This window comes from Danio rerio, chromosome 5, assembly GCF_049306965.1.
Source record: "Danio rerio strain Tuebingen ecotype United States chromosome 5, GRCz12tu, whole genome shotgun sequence".
Lineage (NCBI taxonomy): Eukaryota > Metazoa > Chordata > Actinopteri > Cypriniformes > Danionidae > Danio > Danio rerio.
The window spans coordinates 8,884,478-8,909,602 of NC_133180.1; the positions used below are offsets into that span (position 1 = coordinate 8,884,478).

The following is a 25,125-nucleotide window of genomic DNA, read 5'->3' on the forward strand; positions in this document are numbered from 1 at the left end:
ACAATGCATATTAATGTAAACAGTAATGTGAAGCATAAATAAATGGGCAGATCTTTAATAGCTACATTTATAAAATATTTACTTCAACACAATACGAATTGTAAACACATTAATATTACACTTTAATCTCTTGTAAATACTAAAATTTACTTCACAAATAATTTTTTGAAGTAATTCAGTAATATGAAACAAACTCGACGACCTTTAGTCTTCATCTTAGTACGAAATTGTTTCATTGACAACACTTGAAATTCAGCGTAAAAACACGGTAATATAACATTTAAACAAACAAGAACACCTCGAATCGTCATGTATGTGCATGTTACTAAAACCAACCTTACTTAAAATGTTTAAAAACTCATCCTACCACAAATAAAACCAACCTACGCAAAAACATAGAAGAAAATACAACTACCACAATGCATCACGAAAGTCGGAAGTGCATCACTGCACAGTTACGTGACACGTCAAGAGATACAGTACACAAATATCTCGGGCTGCTTAATTTTTACCACGAGAATGTGACCTGACTAAACACTTTCTTCAAGATTTCGTCCCGAGTGTCTGCTTTACCTCGTAAGTTACTGTCCAGCTCTTTCTCTAATGCTTCATTGACGGTTAACGTTAGAGGATGAACTAACGTTAGCGGAAAAGTCGTCCGGTTGCTCTGACAGAACATCTTTGACTCTGTACTATTAATTACGCAATAGCTACGTGTCAAAAATACATATATCCAACGCTATTTACAACATGTGGCTCATCCACATAATTTCAAGTAGCCGATATTAGCGACTGTAATGTCAATAGTTTGACAGCAACTTGTTTAACTTGTTTCTGATGCTTTATTTATTCTGTTTATTGTAGAATGTAAACAATAATCAAAACGCTAAAGCTGGTTTAAACGATGATTTGAATTGTTTATGATATTTTGTATGTATGTTCAATATGTTCAATTATTAACTGGTTAGGCAATACAACTGTCTTTTTTTCATTTCTTAATATTATTATTATTTTTATTATTATTATTATTATTATTTATTATTATTTTTTTAATTTTCTTTTTCGGCATAGTCCCTTTATTAATCTGGGGTCGCCACAGCGAAATGAACCACCAACTTTTCCAGCACATGTATCATGCGGTGGATGCCCTTTCAGTTGCAACCCATCACCAGGAAATATTATTATTATTATTATTATTATTATTATTATTATTATGACAATTTGTATAATAAATTAATTATTTGAATAAAATATTTTATTTTCATAATTTAATTTTAGTATTTAGTATTTTAGTATAATTTTAGTAATAGTATTATGCTTTATAAATTATATTTTTGCTAAAAAAATAAATTTTCTGAACAGTTGGGTATTACTGTGATGATTGTCAATTTGTTTTTAAATTACAATCTAAAAACATGCTGACCAAAAAGTGGGTCATATGTAAACAAATAATAATATAGGGTTAATTTTTCCAATAAAATTTTAATTACACTTTTTAATCCAGTGAATGTGGTTTGTCCATATTTATTCCAAATTTAGGTTACAACTTTTCAGAGTGTAGGTTAAAAAGTGTTTTTTAAATCTAGATTCTTATTCTTAAAATGTCATGATCTTACTTTGGATTTTGTGGTACAACTCCATCGAGAATTTCTACTTAAAACTTTTACCTTTACGTCCAGTATTGCGTGTTTAAGATGTTAAAGTGGGATGCTGTAACATTTTGGTGAGACAGGTGTAATGTGTGCGACAGATCAAGAATGAGGCAAGAATCAATTCTCTTAAGAATTCTCTCTAAAAAGACAGAAAGAAAACATAAATCATAACATCCAGTATTAATTAACCGTTTAAAAATGTACTTTTTAGCAAAATATAGTACAAAAAGAGTAATATGATAAAATATGAAATAATGAAACTAAAATATATAATTTTAATTATTATTTTACTAAACAAATTGTGCAAGTATTAATAATAAAAATTTTAAATGGAAAAACACACTTGTTTTGCTGAACCAGTTTATAATAATTAATCTGAACCACATTAATATAAAAGTGTTAAGCAAACAAACAGCCCAAAAGGTAAGGGTTTTATGTAGAAGTTTGAGTTGTACCACAAAATCTAAAGTAAGAATTTGAAAAATAAAAATTGTGAATCTAAAAAAACAAAACAAAAATGTTTGAACCTACACTCTATAAAATGCTGTGTTGTTGTAACCCAACTTTAGGTCAAATATGGACACTGGGTTAAAAAAAAAAGTGTAATTTAAATTTAACTGAAAATATGAACCCCATGTTGGGTTTGTCCATATTTGACCCAACCTTGAATTAGGACAACCCAGCCTTTTTTTAGAATTTGGTTTAAAAACAAATTGACAATCAGTATAACAGCATTACCTAACTGTTCAGAAAACATACTTGGGCTTTCACTTGGGCTTCGGCGCAGTAAGCTTGTTGTGTGAGTGCAAAGCGCGCCTGAGCACAAAACTGAAGGCAAGACGTGACTTTTAAGGGACTGTTTTATATGGATTTTTTAATCATTCTTACTGTTCAATGAACACAAACTTTCGTAGTTTAGTAAAGACGCAAACCCTTCGCTGCATGACAGCTGCACCTGAGCAAACCTCCTAATTCCTGCAGCATGAAGACTTTATGACAATCTATCAGCTTCAAAAGTGGCTGATCTGTTTGGCGAAATATTTGACTGCGTGTCATCGCATCCCAAACAACTAAAATGAAATAACTAAAATATGCATTCATGTTAACATGGTTCAAATGAACTTGTTATGAATGTCAATATGTGATGTATATTCCTGAATCTTGATGAATTTGCTGTACCCAAACAGTGCTTGTGTTGATGGCGTGTGCTGGTCCAGTCTGACGGGTTACAGAGAGAGAGAGAGCAGTCAGGATGAGTGGTGTGGCTCTGGCGCTGGAGGTGGTGGTGGTGTTTTTCCTGGCGCTCTTCCTGCTCCATCGATATGGAGATTTCCGCAAGCAGCATCGGATGGTCCTGTTCGCCACGCTCCTGGCCTGGTTCCTGTGCTTTCTCATTGTCTTCATTTTACCGCTGGATGTTAGTACGGTGAGTCCTGCTGGATGACTGAAAACAAACTGAAGTAAAAAATCTACACGTTTAATGAGGAAACGCATTAAAGGGATCTTTCAACTAAAAATTTAAACTCTGTCATCATTTACTCATCATCCACTTGTTCGAATCCTGTTTAGGTTTCTGTTGACCACAAAGGTAGATACTTAGAAGAATGTTGGGAAAAAAAATATCGTTTTTTTCCAACATTCTTCCAAGTATCTTGTATTGTGGATTCACTTGAATGTAAGTAAATGATGAGGACATTTTTAGTTTTAGGTGAACTTTATCTTTAAATATGGATTTAAATGTTAGTTAAAAACATTCATGAAAAGTTTAAGAAAATTCAAATTCAAATGTAATGATATTGAAAATGATTATGCAATCACTGAAAGTTTCGCACAAAAGTTATGGATTTCTACGAGTCCTAAAAGTGACTTACTTTCTCATATTTAAACATAGGTCTCAAACTCGATTCCTGGAGGGTCGCAACTCTACTACAACCCTAATTAAACACAGCTGAACCAACTAATAAAGGTGTTCAAGACTACTAGGGACTATTAATCAGGTTTGAGTCGAAGATGTTTGAGGCTAAACTATGCAGAGTTGTGGCCCTCCTAGAATTGAGTTTAAGACCACTTAATTAAGGTCTTGAAATGACTCTAAATCAGAGAAAGTTAAAACTATTCATGTTTTATGGAAATAAACGTCAATAAAAACCATTATTTCTGTATTGTTAATAATACAAATATGTAGACATTAAATCCCACGCTTTGATTTCTGGGAAACTGAAAGAAAAAGCGTATGCTTAAAGTAAGAACAGTATTTGTGAATCATGTATAAAAACCTGTTTTAATCAGAAACTGTTGTTTTGACCTTTTTATTTATAAAACAAGACCTTTTGCCTCTTAAATAAATCACCTATTAAGGATCTTTAATAGTTAGCACTAAAAAACAACACTGAATTACTGAAGATCAACACAATTGTGCAGTGTGGTCAGAGGTTAAAACTATTTCCATATATTAATTCCTGAGAGCAGAGTTTATTTAGGCTATAAGCATGTTTTATGTAATAAATTAACTAAAAAGACATTGGTTGAAAGTTGTAATTTCAAACCTTAAAGAAATACTATTCATTCATTCTTTCATTTTCTTGTCGGCTTAGTCCCTTTATTAATCCGGGGTCGCCACAGTGGAATGAACCGCCAACTTATCCAGTAAGTTTTTCTGGATAAGTTGGCAGTTCATTCCGCTGTGGCGACCTTGGATTAATAAAGGGACTAAGCTGACAAGAAAATGAATGAATGAATGAATGATTTCTTGCCGTGATTGACATAATATTTTATTAGATATTTGTCAAGATACTTGTATTTAGATTGACATGAAATTTAAAGGCTTAACTAGGCTTATAAGGCAAGTCATTGTATAATGATGGTGTGTTCTGTCGAAAAAAATTTTGCTTAAGGTGGTAGTAATATTGACCTTAAAATAGTTTAAAAAAATTCAAAACTGCTTTTATTCTAGCCTGAATAAACAATAAGACATTCTTCACAACAAAAAAATATAATAGGAAATACTTTGAAAAATTCCTTGCTCTGTTAAACATCATTTAGAAAATATTTGAAAAAGAAAAAAAAAAAATCTGAATAATTCTGACTTGTACATACTGGCATTTCATTCTATTTACTCCTCGAATTTTCTTGGTCCCAAATGAACCTGCATTTAAACGCCTGTGCAACTTAAGACAGAATAAACTCAGAGGATGATGTTTGCATTTATAATTAAGACATGTGACACGAGCTCTCATCTACAGCCTTTTTCAGTTGTGTATAATTAGTGTATACGTGACTGTCACGATCAACAGATGGCAAGCGTGCAATTCAAAACATTTCCTGAGGTGCTCTTTAAACAAAAAGGTGAAATACCAGTCTGTTGTCTTTTACCCTTCACCCCTGCTAATGCTTTGTTTCTTTTTGCATCTGCAGACCATATATAACCAGTGTAAGATTGACAATCAGGTCCACCTCGTGCCCAGCAACAGTAATGATAACTCCTCCAACACTTCGGTACTTCCAACACAAAGGTAAAGAGGTTTGCTTTGCTCTATTGAATAGCACTAGGATGAAGTAAAGCTGTGGGATTTGTTTAAACACTGATGTGCAAATAGTGCGAAGACTTTTTATGTTCGGTTAATATTGTTATACATTAACTTCATCAATGTCACCTCACCTTCTCCTGATTAAAGGATCCCAAAGACTTGCTATAAGCCCTGGAGTTATATCCCAGATGGAATCCTGCCTGTATTTTGGAGGGTGGTGTACTGGACTTCACAGTTCCTGACATGGTACGAAAGAAAAATGACCTTATTACTCCATTTCATAAAAATTTTTTCCACTTCTGAAATTACTTATTTTTTTAAAGCACTGAAAGAGTATTCAACTTAACATATATACAAAGCATAAATGAGTACACCCCTCACAGATCTCTTCTTTAAATGACATTTTGTTATAGGATGCTTTACAATAATATAGTTGAGCGTTTATGTAAGATTAATCTGGACCAAACGCCAAAACTGGAACTAATCTAACAACAACAAAAAAACTTTAAGTCACAGAATAAAAATGGTTACACACAAATTAAAATGATGGGAAAAAAATATTAAATCAAATTTTAATAAACAGGAAAAATCAAGAGAAACATAAATATTAAATTAAGTGATAAAAAAAGTAAATTATTATCTTTCTATTCCTAATGATGTCAAGTGACCAAACTCTTCTTTTAGTGGATATAACTGTTTAATAAAACATTTTTGTTTAAATGCACCACAAATTATTGGCGATATTCACAGAGAAATTGATAAAAATATTCATATTTAAAAAGGGTGTGGTCATTTATAATAAGCACTGTACATTTAAATGATTACATCACACAAAAAAATATGTATTACATTTATTTAAAAAAAAAAAAAAAGATATGTCACAAAATTATGTTATTCCTTTGCTTTTTACAAATGAAAAAAATAACAAAATCAAGGCAGACTTACTGTGAACCCTGATATTGTTGAATGATGGATACTCATTATATAAATATACTAAAGCCACAATTCAATATTTTGTTCTTATTAAAAAATAAATTGTTTAAAATGAATTGTTATGAAATAGTTTACTGTAGAAGCTGCTGTTGAGAATGCCCCCCAAAAACCCGTCCCTTAAAGCATTGCAAATGAAGCAATTTTGTGTTAATGCATAGAATTTATGTACATATTGAAATATTTTTAAATAAATCTATTGCAAACTGTTAGCATTTTTACCCATAGCCATCACATCACCGTTTTTGACAAGGTGTTAGAGCAAAATAATGATTTCCACACACACACAAAAAAAAAAAAAATCAATCTTAGGGTTCTGTAAATAAACGGAAATGTTTTTTAATTATTAATTAAACAAGACAGACTTACCATGAACTCTGTTGCTGTTGAATGATGGTATATTATAGGCATTCTGTATCCACACTGAAACCACAATTAAATATTTTTACTAATTAAAGAAATTAAGTTGTTACAGAAGTTGCTTTTATTAATGCCTAAAAAAACTAAATTTCTTTAAATTCCCTGCAAATCATACACAGTACATTATTTTATTCACTTTAATCTGCGATGTGGAAGTGTGCTCGCTTTTTGCACTTGCTTTAGCTTCCGCTTCAGTCGCCTATGGGAGAAATGACTAGTAATAATAATAAAAACAGTCAAACTACTTGTTCTACAAGCAAGTGTGTTTATGACTATACATAACAAGTGCAATAACACAATAAGAAAATATCAGTTTTCAACATCAAGCAGCAGAACATGCTGTTTTTAATGTCTAGAAATCAACAGAAGTAAATAAGATCAGAAGTAATGAGCCAAAAAGATTCCAATGGCGGCACCTGATTGTACGTCAAGAATAAGGTCAATAGTGTACACACTGTATTTTCTATCAGTCTACCACAACCCTACAGCTAAACCCAGCCCTCATAGGAAACTGTGTGCAGTTTTACTTTCTAAAATTAATTAATTCTTTAATTAATTAATGATTTATATGCTTTTTAATTTAATAATTACCTAAATAATTCAATATTGGATCATAGTGGGGGTTTTTTGAGCAGCACTTGCTTCTGGAATGACATGCCTGTATGAAATAATACTATTGAATATTTCTTTAAAATTATTATTATTGTCACTTATTTTGTCGTTTTCAATTTTTTCAATTTCAATTTTTTTTTTTATTGGAGTAGATTTCTTTTGAGTAAATAAATGGGAATGAAACACCTTTCAGAAATATATTTGGTTGCACTCCAGAGAACATTTCTATCAACAATAAATAATTTCTATTTTACTGCACATTTTTTCACCTTTGGTTGCACAAACGTTTCTCTTATCGAAGTAAAATTCAATTCAAGTTTATTTGTTTAGTGCTTTTCAAAATAATTGTTGTTCCAAAGCAGCTTTACAAAAGATGCACATTACTGCATTACAATCAAATCTGGAAAAGTTAAGGTTATTAGTTACGATATACCATAACCTGAACTAATTAACTAGTTACTAAGTTAAAGTTATTATATAAAAGCATAGTTAACCTGCAGTTATATAGTATATAGGTGATGTCTATGTGTGCATGTTCAATGAAGTGTATTAAGTGTATGTGTAAAAAGAAAATTGGTTTTAAAGTGTTGTTTAAAACGTCTTGTTTGTATGTGTGCAGGCTTCTGATTCCCTTCATGCAGTCGTATGCACGTTCAGGAGGTTTCTCCATCTCAGGAAAGATAAAGACAGCCCTGATAGAAAACGCCATTTATTATGGCACATACCTGCTTATCTTCTGCTCTCTGCTCATCTACGTCGCCGTCAGTCCACAGTGGCATCTCACCTGGTCTGAGTCCCGCCTTCTTCCTTTTCCTACAAGCAATCACAACATTCCTGTTTATGCACATCTAACATTTCTTTAACTTAAATGTGTGTTTTTTTTTTTTAAAGGTATGGCTTGCGTACAATTGGCATCACTGCCGCTAACACCTGGGGTTTGTTCCTGCTGGTGCTGTTGTTGGGATACGGCCTTGTTGAAATCCCACGCTCCTGCTGGAGGGCATCGTGCCACGGGCATCTGCTTGCAAAGACATACTTTAAAGCAGCAAAACTGATGACCGAAAAAGCAGATGCTGAGGAAAACTTGGAAGATGTCATGGAGGTGATTTTTTTCTTTTTTTCACATATACAGTTGAAGTCAAAATTATCCGCCCTCCAGTGAATTTTTGTTTTCTGTTTTCAAATATTTCCCAAATGATGTTTAACAGAGCAAGGAATTTTTCACAGTATTTCCTGATATATTTTTTCTTCTGGAGAAAGTCTGATTTGTTTTATTTTAGCTAGAATAAAAGCAGTTCTTAATTTAAAAAACAAAACAAAAAAACATTTTAAGGTCAAAATTATTAACCCCCTTAAGCAATATTATTTCTGATTGTCTACAGAACAAACCATTGTTATACAATAGCCCCTTTCACACAGTGGTACCAGTAAATATCCGGAAAATTTCCGGAACGACTTTACCAGTGAGTTCAAAAAAGCGCTGTTCACACAGGCAAGGACGTTGCAGAATTTTTCCGGAAAAGAGCATTCACACATCCATTCCAATACTGGTAAATCAACAATGGCTTATCATAAGCATATTATTCATAATTATTTACACGGTTGGCATTAAGATGAACATATAAACGTTATCTGACTAACATCTAAATGTGTCTGGAAAAATATTCAAAGGCTTTTATTCTCATAAACAGCGCAGACGTGAATGCGTCTGACTGTTCTGATTGGCGTAAATAGAGGTTTCACGTCAGCACGTTCTAGACGTGCACGCGCTCTTTCCGGCAATTTTCCTTCTGCATTCACACAGCGCAGCATTCCGGCAAATTACCGGTAATGTTACAACTTCTCTTTCCGAAAAATAGCTGGAACAAATTTACCAGTATTTTTAAAAAGGACCTGCTCACACATAGAGACCTTTCCTGAAAATTGTCGGTAATTTTCTGTAAAGGTCTGTATGTCTGAAAGGGGCTTATGACTTATATAAGGGGCCTAATTACCCTAACTAAACTAATTAGCCTAGTTAAGCCTTTAAATGTCACTTTAAGCTGAATACTAGTATCTTATAAAATATCTAGTAAAACATTATGTACTGTAATCATGGCAGAGATAAAAGAAATCATTCATTCATTTTCATCCGCTTTTCCGGGGCCGGGTTGTGGGTGCAGCAATCTTAGCAGAGAACCCCAGTTTTCCCTCTCCTCAGACACTTCCGCCAGCTCCTCTGGGGGGATCCCGAGGCATCCCCAGGTCACCTTTCCGGGTGACAGAGCTCCTCACCCTATCTATAAGGGTGCATCATGCCACCCTGTAAAGGAAACTCATTTCAGCCGCTTGTATCCGAGATCTTGTCCTTTCGGTCATGACGTAAAGCTCATGAACATAGGTGACAGTAGGAATGTAGATTGACAGGTTAATCGAGAGCTTTGCCTTTCAGCTCAGCTCCTTCTTTAACACAACGGGCCGGTACTTCAACCACATTACTGCTGCTGCTGCTGCTGCTGCTACGATGTGCCTGTCATTCTCACGTTCCATCTTTCTCTCACTTATGAACAATACCACAACTTGAACTCCTCCACCTGTGGTAAGGACTTTCCTCCAACCTGGAGGTGCTGATTATCATCCCAGCCGCATCACACTCGGCAGCAAACCGCCCCAGTGCATGCTGAAGGTCTATGTTCAATGAAGCCAACAGAACAACATTATCTGCGAATAACAGAGATGAAATCCTGTGGTCACTGAACCGAATCCCCTCCAGCCCAAAGCTGCACCTTGAAATTCTGTCCAAAATAATTGTGAACAGAATTGGTGACAATGGGCAGCCCTGCCAACATGAACTGGAAACAAGTCAGACTTCTTGCTGGCAATGCAAACCAAATTCTGTTCATACAGGGACAAGACAGCCCTTAACAGAGCACCTCTTACCCCATACTCCCCAAGCACCTTCCACAGAATGCCACAAGGGACACGGTCAAATCCCTTCTCCAAGTCCACAAAACGCATGTGGACTGGTTGGGCATACTCTCATGAACCCTCGAGCACCCTGGTGTGGGTATAGAGCTGGTCCAGTGTAAAAATAAATAAATAAATAAATAAATAAAACTCTTCTTTTATTTACATTACCAAACTTAATAATTTAGAACTTCAGAATTTGCCAGGGGTATGAATAATTTTGGTCTTGACTGTATATCAATAAGAATACTATCCATATTCATGTAAATTAATGTCACTTCTTTAAACGTTTAAATGTTGCCCGTCCTGTATTCAGGATGTTTTTCAGTACATTTTACAAACAAAACAAAGATTTCTACGCCTAAACTTATTTGGACAAACTATGAATAATATGTATCACCAATAATTTTCTAGTGTGAATTCCAAATTGCTGGTAACAGTTATTGTGTTAATTAATGTCCATGCTTTACCCAATCAAAACATAATAAAAGCATACTTATGTGTCCCTTTCTATGTGTACAGGATGTCAAAACCGTTAATGAAACAATAAAATATAATCATCCTCTAAGGAAATGCATCGACACTATTCTAAGGAAGGTAAGATTCATGTGATCTCGATTTACATCTGTATTTTACTGACTCTGCATGTGGAAATATATGGAAAATCAACACCCTCATGTCTTTTTCAGTGTCCTGTAGAATACCAGGAAAAGTTGGGCAGAAACATGGACGATTACGAGGACTTTGATGACAAAGGAAACCCTTATCCTAGTAAAAAGAGTTTGGTCAAACTACATAAGCAGGTAATACAACTGCAGCAACTGCATGGAATATGAATATAAAGCAAATTTATTGGCTTAGCCGTTTATTATTTATAAATAGTATTATTTAATAGAGGTGTAACGGATCAAAATCTCACGGTTCTGATCACATTATGTTTTTTTTTGTAACGGATCGGACCATTTTTCAGATCAGCCAAAAAGGGGAGGAGACAAATATAATTTGCTTTCCATTAATTACAGAAACAGTATTGCAAGCACTTGGTTTTAACAAACAGAACTGAAGAAAATGAAGAAAATAATCAGCTGAATAACAAAGAACTAAAACATTCAGTGCTGTAACTACTGTTGCTGATAACGCTAAATGTAGAAATCTAACATAATTTGTACAACCCATATTTATTTTTAGTCTCATTTTCAATAAATGTTATATAAATATAATTTGTACAACATAAATTAGTTCATGTTAATATCTGATAATTTATTTTATCTGATGATGTTTTTATAATAATTTAACGGTATAAATCATGATAGTAACTTTTCATTTATAGCTTGGATATAATATTGTTGATACTGTACAGTGATGCCGTTTGGATGAAATACTTTTTATAAGTATTTTTTAAAAAGTAAATACTCAAAAACACACACATTCAAAAATGATTAATTATTTTTTTCTTACTGTATTTAGAACTTCAGGGAAAATATTTAATTATGTAGAAATATCAGATAAATATAATGAAATATAAAACACTTTTTAAAAACTAAAGATTACAGACTCAACATAAAATATAGCTAAATAAAATACAAAATGAACCTCGGCTTAATTGGCGTTTCTGTGTGGAGTTTGCATGTTCTCCCTGCCTTTGCGTGGGTTTCCTCTGGGTGCTCCGGTTTCCCCCACAGTCCAAAGACATGCGATACAGGTGAATTTGGTTGGCTAAAATTGTCCGTAGTGTATGAGTGTGTGTGTGAATGTGTGTGTGGATGTTTCCCAGAGATGGGTTGCGGCTGGAATGGCATCTGCTGCGTAAAAACTTGCTGGATAAGTTGGCGGTTCATTCCGCTGTGGCGACCCCGGATTAATAAAGGGACTAAGCTGACAAGAAAATGAATGAATGAAAATACAAAATGTAAACATGTAAAACAAGAATGTGGTTGTCTAAATTGTAAATACCAAACATAATTAATGTAAACAATGTATTTTGCGACACCACAACATAAACGACAGGGCATGATATGAAGTGATGGACTTTTTTTTTTTATTATGTTGCTATACGCTCTTGATTTGTTCTTGATTTAATTTCATTTTCTTGTTTTACATCTTCATGCAAGGTTGTTATGGAACTTATGAGCTCAGTTTTCAGTTGTTGTTTATTTATTTTGGTGTTATCAGTTTCTTGAGCCATTCTACGCTGAGTTGATAACACTAGCCATTTCATGCATGGGCAGATCTACAAAACCATTTTGCCTGAAATAATAAAATAAGAATAGAAAATGCCTGATGGTGGTTTCAGAAAACCCCACAAAGCAAAATTCAGATGCTTAATTGCTTATATAAACTATTATCTGATTGTTAAAGCTCAATTCAATTAAATAAGTCCCATCTGGGGTGCCAATTTTTATGAAACTGACTGACTGCTTTGGGGTGCCAACTTATAAATCATTTATAAGTAAAAAAAAATTCTACATAGGATTCTTTTGAACATAAACATAGTGAACCAACAATAAATTAAACAAAAACTAAATCAGCTTAAATTGCATGTGAGTGTCATACAATTTTCCCTCTTTATGAATAAACAATTTTACAATAACACAAAAGAAAATATTCAGGACAAAATGAACTGTTATATTTCCCAATCCCATGTCTGAGACATCTGTATTGTTCTTTATCCTGTCAGGTAATCTATGCTGTTCAGAGGCACAACCGCACAAAAGTTCAATGGCAGATTCTATTGGACGAGGCCTTTCACTTAGAGGACGTGGCCAAAAATGAAACAAGCCCCGCCCACCAGTTTGTCCACAGCTTCCCCTCCACAGAAACGCCTGGATGGATCAGCAAGTACCTGTACACACCCACAATGGGTGAGAAAAGCCCGCAATACAATACCTTTCTGCTCTCACTACAATAAAAGCTTTATGAGAGAACACAAATCAGCTCTTCTAAAGCCTGAAGGCCTGTTCACTGTCTGCCTAAATGCTTTTAAACAATGCATTGCTGTCAACCTATTAACAGACTAAAGTTGTGTGTATTTTAAACAATCTATGAGTGGTTGAATTGAATGAGTTGTTGAGATGTAAAGATTTTTCACAAGAGATACACCCGTATGCATTTGATGATTAAGGTATTAGAGGCTATGTTAAAAAAAAAAAAAACATTTAAATATACTTGTATTTAATTAAGATTTATTTAAAATAATTAATAAAAATGTAATGTGCATAAATACTTTAATAAAGCTTTGATTAAATATGAAAATATGATTATTGAAAATAAATAATAATTTATTAGGATGAACACACAGTTGGATTTTAAAATAAAATTATTTTAATTGAAAATAAAATAATAATAAGTATAATGAATATAATATAATATAATATAATATAATATAATATAATATAATATAATATAATATAATATAATTTAATATAATATAATATAATATAATATAATATAATATATTATAATATAATATAATATAATATAATATAAAAATAAATATAATGTAAAAATGTTTGGGGTGATAGCAAAAGGGGAAATTGGGTGATATTACAAATGGACGGTTTATTCATTTACTTTGTGAAGGCTTTAAATTGTATGTCTGTTGCATTAAAATAATTACATTTAGTTATAATAATAATTCATTCATTCATTATCTTTTGGCTCAGTGTGATTGATCAGAGGTCGCCAGAGCGGAATGAACCACCAACTATTATGGCATATGTTTTACGCAGCGAATGCCTATCTAGCTGCAACCTAGTACTGGGAAACACCCATACACTCACATTCACACACACTCATACACTACGGCAAATTAAGTTTAGCAAATTTACCCATAGCGTATGTGTTTGTACTGTGGGGGAAACCCACACCAACATGGGGAGAACGTGCAAACTCCACACAGAAAAGCCAACTGATCCAACCGAGACTCTTCTTGCTATGAGGCGACAGTGCTAACCACTGAGCCACCGTGCCACCCTTATAATAATATTAATGTTAATAAATAATAATATCATTAATGTTGGTCTGCTGAATGTTAAATGCAACAAAACAACATTGTTTTATTTCATGGCACAGCAATAAATTGCTAAATGCATGTCTTTCTAAACTCTGCTAATTTAAAACATAAGTATATCTTAAGTACATGACAAAAAAAATGGCTTTATTTTTTACGTAAGATTGAAAGTGAGCATTGTAACCTAATTGTGTCAAGACTTCTGGGGCCTCATGTATCAACGCTGTGTACCACAAAAACTTTGCGTACGCCAGGTTTCACGCTCAGAATCGCTCACGTTTGGATTTACTAACAATGAAGTGAACGTGGGAATGTGCGCAGCTTCACGGCAGCTTTATGGCTGGCGTACGCACTTTTTTTGTGTGTGTCTGTTTTATTTCCATTGGCGACTCCTAGAGGCAGTTGTGTTAAATTCCTCTCTACAAAGTGTCTGAGCCTTGCAATGGCAGCTGTATGAGACGGGTTCATCTAGTAGGTATGTAAGGTTTCCATACCATACAGTTAACCAGCCAAACATTAAAGCGCAATTTGCAGCGGTCGCCTGTTTCCCCAATGTAATCTGAGCTATCTACTGCACGCACATTGCTATAAAGACACTATCTGAAGATCAATTTGCATGCGTGAATCAGAAACATTTCCATTCACTAAATGTGCAAATAAAATATGATGCACAGACTTATTAATGATTCCTACTTGTCTTTCTCGTGATAAATAGTTGGCAAAATCTGATATGTAGCGGGGGAAAAAAGAAGAAAGAGTTCATCAGACGCTGGATTCGAACCGATTCATGCTTGATCGTGTCAACACATGTTAACATGCGATTTACGAGTTGCGCCACTGAGACTGTTAAGGGTACTGCAACATTTTACACCTATAAATCACACTATTTCTCTTTTAACTCCACAGTGCGATGTTCAGACCCAACTGTGTTAACCGCATCAGCTAAACTCTCCCACTCTATTTTTTTCTTTTGTTGTTAATTCCGGAGAACAAATTTGCAAATAACACCGCTTTTCTCCGGTCTACATCCGAAAGCAGCACCTCCAATTCACATTCTGTTCAAAGTTTCTCTTTTTGCTTGCTTTTGCCTTTGCTTTTTCGTTGGGTTTTGCCAAAGTAGAGTCATTAGCATATTCATACGGGGGAGGAGGCAGGGAGGGGTTTTGTGCTCGTGCATGTTGCGCTCAGTTTCACGTTCATTCAGATGTACAAAAGAATATGCGTGAGATTCGGCGTACGCAGTGTTTCATACATCTGAATTTTTTTCTGCGTACGCACATTTACAGCTTTGTGCGTACGCAATGTTTTAGTATGATTTCCACGCAAGTCTTCGTACATGAGGCCCCTGGTCTTATTCACTTTAACTTATTTTCTACTATAAAAAGCAGCTTGTTATGCTGCCTAAAGTTAAAACTGTTATTTTCTTGCGTTATTATTTTAACATTATTTTTTAAAATTATTTTAATTTTAGTAAACGCATAAACACAGAGCAAATATTTTGACCGTTTACTGTCATTTGTTTCTAGACTTTTCCCTGTTGTCCAATGAATCAGAATTTTAACACATTAGCAGAAAAGATCTTTCTTCTGCATTGTAAAATAGGATAAATATCTGGGCTTTTACATATCCCAACCATAAAAGAAAACACTTTTATTATTATCTTTAAAAATAAATCTACACAAGCAATGCAGACATTGAAACCTAATTCATAATGCTGCGCAAATGCTTATTATCTATTACTTCTATAGCCACCATGATAAACATGATCATAGACTGATGTTTTCAGTGATCAGTGTTCTTTCTCAGTACATAGCATCTAAATTAATATTGTGACATGGCAAAGTGTAGAAATGTTCCAGACTTGTAAAAAAAACTATTTTAACATTGCATAATTTATTATTTTAATAAATATAAGTATCAAAAATATACATTGTATGACTTCTACTAACATTAATCTGGTGCCTGCAACTGTTTGCTCATCTTTTCTTTAATTCATGTTTAACCTGGATGATTTCAACAGCTTTTATTTACAGTTTTTACAAAGCCAGACTGTTGCACAAAAAGTTTAGCAACACTCCTTAGCCTCTATCAGAAAGCTAACGGAAATATCAATAGTTTATTTCAAATATTAAGCCACTATCAAGTCTGCATAGTATGTATGTTTGGATTGGTTGGTACATTAAAAAAAACACACAGATGACTAATATCACCCACTTGTGACCTTTCCGTTTGCTGTAGTTTGCTTTCATCATTGAACAGCTGCACAATTAATGTTGTCATTCAAATCAAAGCATATTGAAGGTTAGGGCTGCTGGAAAAATTTGTAATGTTGTTGCGATAACGATATTTCTTAAAATATAAAATTTCCCTGGAAAAATGCTATTTTTTATTAGCTATGTTTTTAAACTATTGATTTATTTAATGATATTAAAATAAACATGAAAAATATATATTTTCAGATCTAAATCATTCTAATTCAGGCTAAAAAACTGTTGAGATGCTAATATTTAGGGCTCTGTTTTAACAATCTAAGCTCAAAGTCTAAAGCGCAGGGCGCAAAAGCATTAAGGGCATGTCTGAATCCACTTTTGCTATTTTAAGGACTGAAAAATACGCTCTGCACCCCGGCGCATGGTCTAACAGGGTTGTGCTTATTCTCTTAATGAGTTCTGGGTGTGTTTTGAGCATAACATGCATTAAACCAATCAGAGTCTCATCTCCCATTCCCTTTAAGAGTCAGGTGTGTTGCACCATGACACGTTTGCTATTTACATGATGGACTTTGTAAGAGGAAAAACTGAATGATTCACTAGCGAGAAAACAGTTAAACAGACCATCTGCAGCGCAAGGATAAAGAATGAGCCTCCTCCATTCAGCCTCTTTACTTTCTCTTTACTTTACTTTTACTCTTTACTCCTTTACTTTTGTGGAGTAAGGAAACGGTGGAAGCTCACTCCACTGAAACATCCGTTTCATTTATCCTTTAATTTGTTAAACGCAAATATTTGTTTCAAAACTATTTTAAATTCAATTCTAATTTCCAGCAAATGAATAAATGAACAATAATAACGAAGTGTGGTCAAAAAACTGAGTTTTATCCAAACACGCGTCCTGACAGGTGGCCAAATTGACACTTGTTTTTATTAAAACAAGTATAAATATACATAATTAATACTACTACTACTAATAATAACAATATTATCCAAATGCAAATTGTCATGAATAAATTGAAAAAACAATGCGTCTTAACACACCTCCTTTTTAGACCAGCACGCTCCACAAAGTGCCTCAAATAGATTTGCTATTTAAACAAAGTTGCACAAAACGTGAAAATTAGGTTTGATAATAGAAACAAATCACGCCAAACATGTCTTATGTATGATATGTATGGATGTATGATAGGGCGCTTTGTCTTAAAAACAATATGGGTGCTTTCACACCTAGACTTTTGTTTCGGAACCTGTCTCGTTTGCACAGTTAGCGTGGTTCGTTTGGCATATGTGAATCCAGCAATCGTGCTTAGGTCCGTGCCAAATAAATCGGTCCCAGATTGCCTGAATGAAGTGGTCTCTACTCGATTAAAAACTCGGGAGCGGATCGATTGTAGTGAGAAAGCGATACAATCTGAGCCTGAGTATATCAGAGTGTATCATGGATATGTCATAGGCATATATATTGCTCATCTTCACAAATTAAAATAAGGATGCATGACAGTTGAACGGGACTCTGCTAAATAAACCCTGAAACTCTGACCAATTTGAGGAGATTTTAATCGAACATGACTTGTTTTAGCTCTTTTGTTCCGATTAGAAACTTTGCCATGTGAAAGCGAACCGCACCAAGAACAAAGAGCAACATTGTAACAATTTAAATTCCTGTTTCGGAACAAATGAATCGATTCACAGGTGTGAAAGCACCCTAAGAATGAGTGAAAACCTCAACAGATATTCTGACTCTGATTGGCTGTTGTCGTTTTCCTCTCTCGTCTCGACTATTAGTGTATATTTTCAGCTCTGGGTTCACCTTCTAGCCATTAGCAGAACCGCAACTACTGGGGAGATGGGGATAAAGATAGGATTTAGATAAACTACCAATGTATAAAATGAATTTAATTTATCACGTCTGGGTTACATATATGCATATACTATTATCGCAATAACAATAATTTAGCCATATATTGTGCAGCCCAAGCTAGAGGTTTGTTCAAAATCGCTAAGCTTCAGTAATAATGCTGTAAATGAGAAGTTTGTGTAATGAGCGTCTCTTTCTCTTCTCTAGAGTGGTACTGGGAGTGTGTTTTCCGCCGCTGGTGTTATCGCGTGCTGGCTGTGGTTTTGTGTGTGTTTTCTGCGGCCGTGGTTTGGTCTGAATGCACCTTCTTCAGCACACAGCCTGTTCTATCTCTGTTCGCCGTCTTCATTCAGCTCGCAGAGAGAGACTACAACTACGTTTACATAGAGGTGAAGAGAAACACACATGCAATGATGACAAAAGGCCAGTCAGAGTTGAAGCAGGAATATAGAATAAAACTTTTGAGTTTTTGGGGACCATAATAATGTATTTTGAATTTATTATTATTATTATTTTTTTAATCTGATAGGGTTAAGCCCACCTATTAGTTTGAAATCATATGAATAATTGTTTTTTTAGGGCATCTTAGATTAACATTTGCTGCTTATTAGTCTATTAAAGTTCTTTTAAAAGCAAATACCATCCACAGTTGGTGCAAGGTTTTTATTAATAATTTTTAAGTGCCTGTTCACAGTTGTTTGCTATTTACACAATAAATGTGCAGTTTAAATAATCACACTTTGTAAACCAAGTGAGGTAAAATTAATGTGAAAAATTGTCAAATATATCAAATAAAGGCCTATAAGTTTATTCAGGCTGCATTACATTATTTTATATTATATTCCACTACATAAAAGTCAGTTCTCTGCTAGATTTATTTATTAATTAAATTATTATTATTATTATTATTAAATTATTATTATTATTATTATTATTGTTGTTGTTGTTGTTGTTGTTGTTAGGTATGGGTCTGAGAACATTTGTCCACATTTTTCATTTATAAAATGTTATTTTAGAGCTTTTTTTTTCTTAAAAATGACAACTGGTCAGAATAACAAATGTTTATATTTACTCTGCTTAAAAATCAGGCTTATTCCACGAAATACACTTACTGGCCACTTTAGTTCTGGGTTCGACCCACTTTTATCTTCAGTACTGCATTAGTTTTTTGTGGCGTAGATTTAACAAGGTACTGCAAATATTCCTCCGAGATTTTGGTCCATATTGACCTGATAGCATCAAGCAGTTGCTGCGGATTCGTTGGCTGCACATCCATTATGCGAATCTCCTGTTCCACCACATTCGAAAGGAGCTCTATTTGATTGAGGTCTGGTGACTGTGGAGTCCATTTGAGTACAGGGAACTCATTATCATGTTCAAGAAACCAGTCCGAGATTATTTGTGCTCTATGACATGGCATTTGCGCTCGCTGGTTATTTTCTCTTTTTCTGACAATTCTCTGTAAACCCAAGAGATGGTTGTGCATGAAAATCCCAGTAGATGAGCAGCTTCTGAAATACTCAGACCAGCCTGTCTGGAACCAACAATCATGCCATATCTAAAGTCACTTAAATCACCTTTCTGCCCAATTCTGATGCTCTGTTTGAACTGCAGCAGATGGTCTGGACCATGTCCACATGCCTAAATGCATTGAGTTGCTGTCATGTGAGTGGCTGATTAGAAATTTGTGTTATAGAGCAGTTGGACAGGTGTACCTAATAAAGTGGCCGGTGAGTGTATATCTGAATATGTAATGATCTTTTAAATTAAAAATACATTCTGAGTTGTCAGTAAACATGTCTCCTTTTTAGTTATTTTATGCAAAGTAATGCTCTAAATTAAAACGTATTTAATTAAATTGTAGAAGCAGTAGTACTTAATGTAGTAGTTAAAAATAAATAATCATCAATTAAAGTTCACACATGGTGCAGTAAAAATTAAATAAAAATTTTACTTAGTTGTAATTTTATATAAATACACTCACTTGATTTTATGTATCATGATTGAGTGATTTAAAAGTGTTTGGAAGGGTTGCAAAACTAAAACTTCCATATGGTTATTTTGTCTTTGTCCACCAGATGGCGTGTTTTGTCACTATATTCTTCTTGTGTTACTGCGTGTACTCCACTGTCTTTCGGATACGAGTCTTCAACTATTATTACCTGGCCCCACATCACCAGACAGACGCCTACAGTCTGCAGTTCAGCGGCATGTAAGAGACACCATCTGATTGTCACAAAATACTATTGATCAGTTTGTGTGTTAGTATTTAGCATGTCATTGCGTTTGTGCAGGTTGTTCTGTCGTCTGACTCCTCCACTGTGTCTGAACTTTCTGGGTGTGATTCACATGGACTCCACCATCTCTCACCAGCAGAGACAGCCCACAGTGTACACTTCAGTGAGTCACACACACACAACAGTCAGATACAGTATCATTACATAACTGTACATATAATAAATGCGCTAGATTTTATTTCTAATCACTAAGGCTGAATGATATTAACCCGTATAGAAATCTGATATATGGAAATGTATGCAAATTCCATACAACAGACAACTTCATATTTGAATTCAACATATATAAAATAATTGTCATATATATAAATACACACACACACATATATATACACAACTTGTATTTCAAAATATTGTATTGCAAGAAATGGCCTTTTATACATGCAATGATGACAAAAGGCTGAAGAAAGCTTAAATCGGAGCTTATTTTGAAGAATAATTCAATTAATATAACTTTATATGTGGCCATGTATGAACATATATAAAATATATATGTAATTTTATCTAATGTATTTTAACATATGCTGCATGTAGATGTTTGTTAATCCAATGGTTGAAAAAAGATAAATGGAAACATCCATTTTTGCAGTATTTTGAAATGCATGTTGCATATATGACACATTTTATATATGTTGAATTCAAATATGAACTTGTCTGTCATATATGTAATTTGCATATTTTCCATATATCCGATGGCACTATAATAATGCATGTCCAAAATGTTTATTTTTTCATACGAAATACATGTTCATGACTGCAGAAATCACTTTTAAATAAAAAGTAGAAATAATTTGTAAAAACTACTATCAAGAATTGTATTATTAATAAGAATAAGAATGTTTGTGATATATTTAACATGTGCCAATACTTAATTTAATCCACAATAAACAGGAATATGCAGTTTACTAAATTAAATATTATTTATTTGTTAATTAAAAACGCAGTATGGCATCTGTATTTGATGATAAAAACAAAAGACTGAATATTCAAATTCAAATCAAAATCTTTGCATATGAAATTGTGCTTAAATCTGATATATATATTTTTGATATCTGATATCAAATATTTTTGATGTATACGTTACACTTTACATAGTTTTTTTTTTTTTTTTTGTACTTAGTAGAAATCAAGAATTTGTTGTTAGATACAGATCTGGCACTTTATCTTGTGACTAGTTGTATTAATAATATAATTTTTATGGAATTAAATTTAATATTATTATTGTTTATTTTTATTATTATTATTATTATTATTATTAATATTATTATTATTATTATTATTATTATTATTTTATTAGGTTCATCTTAGGTCATACATTAAAATCTTAGGTCATACATTAAAATATATATAATATTGATACATATAGATATACACACTGATACAATTCACCAAACAAGAAATTTTCAGAAAAACATAATAATACACTAAATAAGTATATAAAAAAAGATAAAATACCACATTTATACACAAAGATATACAAACACAAGATAACAAAAATAAAAGAATAAACAAATAAAAATAAATAATACAAAGGAAAGAAAGATAGAAAGACTTTCTGGAACTGTTCTTGCTTTTGTTTTATTGCAAACCGAATCTTTCGAAGAGCATGCAGGAAATCAAAAACCCATTGCCGATAAGAAGGGGGAGCTGCTGACTTCCAATTCATAAGAATAAGTGGTCTAGCCAGTAAGGTTTCAAAGGCTACGCTTTCGGCCTGTAATGAATTTAATTCATCACTTTACATAGTTTTAACATAGTTTTAAAGTAATATTTTGTCAATATGAAATGCTTATAAAAAATGCTTTTTTATTTTCACTTCTAACACTTTATTCTAGACCAGGGATCACCAAACTTGTTCCAGGAGGGCCGGTGTCCTGCAGATTTTAGCTCCAACCCTAATCAAACACACCTGAACTTACTTGAAACATCCAGGCAGGTGTGTTGAGGCAAGTTGGAGCTAAACCCTGCAGGGACACCGGCCCTCCAGGACCGAGTTTGGTGATCCCTGTTGTAGACAATGCATAGTTCATAACATTGAGTATAATTGTTTTAAATTGCTATCATTTAATGCATTATTGTATTAATCTATTATTTCACTGTGATGAAATGTATTGTTTTGCAAGTCGAACATGTTTAAAAATGTAATTTATTAACAATGTTTAACCACGTCATTGTCATTACGTTATTTTAGTATCATTAGATTTGTTACGATATTATAGTTTTATTTGTTTTAGTTTAGTCACCTAAAATTAAGAAAAAAATCCTTCATGTTCAACAAGATGTTTGTTTACTTATATATTTATTAATATATTATTATATATACAGTTAACCTATTTTATAAATAACAAAAAATGTTAATTACTGTAGTTTAATCTTTTTTATTTTAATTATTTGTTATAGTTCTGGTCCAATTTCTATATCATAACTGGTTTTAAGTTAAGTTATCTCTTAAAATATCTTTCTCTCTCTTTCTCTCTCTCTGTTTTTTTCTCTTTTTGAAAGATAATGGGATCCATGCAGGTCCTGTCATTCATTGCTAATGGATTTTACATTTATTATCCTATGCTCATTGTTTTGCTCTGCATCGCGACTTATTTCAGGTGAGATGTAACTCAAATATTTATATATTTTGCTTTCAGATAACCACAGAGGTTGTTTAGCTGTTAGCTAATGGTTTCTCCTCATGTTGTTGTTTTTTTGTAGTCTGGGCACACGCTGTTTGAATCTGCTGGGTTTTCAGCAGTTTATGGGTGACAATGATCTGACCTCTGACCTGGTAGACGAGGGGAAAGAACTCATCCGGAGAGGTGCTAACACTACTCAAAAGACTATTTACCTAAAAACTTTACATTTTCTTATATTTTTAAGAAAGTATAATCAAATCGTTAAAAAAGACACATTTAGATGAGAGTTTTTGAATTTTACTTACATTTTTACTTACATTTCCTTAATAATTAATACATTTATGAATTTAAGCAAGTTTAAGCATCTGCTAAATATTCAGTTTCTCAGCATCCAAGCAAACATACCTCATGTCCATTTCTTGCTAAATAATTGCATGCTTTAAAGTGCTGTTATATTTTGCCATCTGAATAATGTACAGGGTGTCCGTAGGGTCTTAAAAAGTAGTAAAAGTTGATAAATCAGTTATGAGAAAATTAAGGCCCATAGTGAAGTTTATTCATAAACTAATTTCAAGAGGATCACGTGCTTATGATTGACACGGCTGGCCCAGAGTCAAGCAAACGTACGAACCACCAATCAGACTATTCCTAACCAAGTATAAATAACCAAACACCTTACCTTTAGTCATCTTCGTCTTGAAGAATCCCCCCCTTCCACCCCTTCGCCTCCTCTTTTGTCTACAGGGCAGCACGGCGGCCCAGTGGCTAGCACTGCGGCCTCACAGCAAAATGCCTCCGGCTCGGGTCTCTACCCAAGCGGTCAGCATTTTCGTGTGAAGTTCATGTTCTCCCCGTGCTTGCGTGGGTTTTCCCCGGGTCCTCCGGTTTCCTCCCACACTCCCAAAAACATGACACCTAAGTAAATTGACTAAACCAAATTATCACCTTTGCAACCCTTACGCAGCAAGAGGGGGGGGGGGGGGGGGGTTTCTCGAGATCTACCCGGGCTCAAACTCCCCTCTCGCCCTGCAACGGGAGGGAGCCCTGGGCTCGAGGCTCTCATGAGCTTGGGGCTCTCTCCCGGGACAGCATGCCAAACTAGCTTATTACCAATCATCAGCTAAGTGTGAACTCTTGAAAAGGTATTAAAAAGTCTTAATCCCATTTATACGAGGTCTTAAATTTTGTTCCAGTGTTGTCCAAAGTGTTTGACTTCAAAAAAGCATAAGTATATATTTTTTTCTCCTAATATTACCAACGACATGCTCGATCCATGCGATTGGTTTAGGCCGGGGCGCGTCTGGCCATGCTACGAAACCATAGAGCGAAACAGTCGGCAAAATGGGAAAATGTAAGTTCGCGTACTCCTGGTTGGAGAAAAACAAGTTTAAACAGTGGCTGAAGCCTGATGCTGAAAACAACCACGTAGTTTATTCCTTCAAGCTTTCTTTCTTCTGAGCTTAAGTTCTGTTGCATGGTTGTGATCCATTGATTTATGTAACTACAACTGTTTATTAACAACCGATTATTAAATTAAAGGTTTGATACTGATTAGAACTTGAAGTGGCGATGAGGTCTTAAAATATTCTGAGAAGGTCTTTAAAAAGTCTTTAAAAGGTATTGAAATTACCTTTAGGACTCCTGCATATACCCTGATGTAATAGCATAGCATACGGTTCACCTTAAGGGGTGCGTTGAGCCTTTGACGTAAATGAAAGGTCACTAGGCTTTTTAAAAGCTGCTTCAGTCTTATCTTGCATATTTCAGAAACAAATACAGGACAGCAAACTGCACGTGTCAAGCCATATCATTGTTTTTGTAAAATGCTGTAAAATGTCTTCATTTTCAGAAAGAAGAAAGCGTCAGAGAACAGAGGACGGCGAGAGCAGACGGAGAGTGAGTTTGATCCTTTTAAACCCATTTTGTTTTTAATCATTTGAATTCTTTGCTTTTTTTATTCCTCGTATGTTTCCTTTA

General features: G+C 33.9%; 1 protein-coding gene across 2 annotated transcripts in view; it reads left to right on the forward strand.

The window, feature by feature from the left end:
- Window positions 1–430: 430 nt before the first annotated feature.
- lmbrd2a (LMBR1 domain containing 2a) overlaps window positions 431–25,125 on the forward strand; it is a 34,725-nt gene continuing 10,030 nt past the window's right edge. The window contains 15 exon segments of one of the 2 annotated variants that reach the window (NM_001327914.1): window positions 431–576; window positions 2,840–3,078; window positions 5,067–5,164; window positions 5,327–5,425; window positions 7,821–7,988; window positions 8,093–8,303; window positions 10,670–10,744; window positions 10,837–10,950; window positions 12,825–13,008; window positions 18,435–18,616; window positions 20,306–20,439; window positions 20,522–20,627; window positions 23,027–23,124; window positions 23,228–23,331; window positions 24,998–25,044. In NM_001327914.1, the coding sequence (NP_001314843.1) occupies window positions 2,905–3,078; window positions 5,067–5,164; window positions 5,327–5,425; window positions 7,821–7,988; window positions 8,093–8,303; window positions 10,670–10,744; window positions 10,837–10,950; window positions 12,825–13,008; window positions 18,435–18,616; window positions 20,306–20,439; window positions 20,522–20,627; window positions 23,027–23,124; window positions 23,228–23,331; window positions 24,998–25,044 (1,794 nt within the window). In that variant the 5' untranslated portion in view covers window positions 431–576; window positions 2,840–2,904. 2 annotated transcript variants of the gene reach the window in all.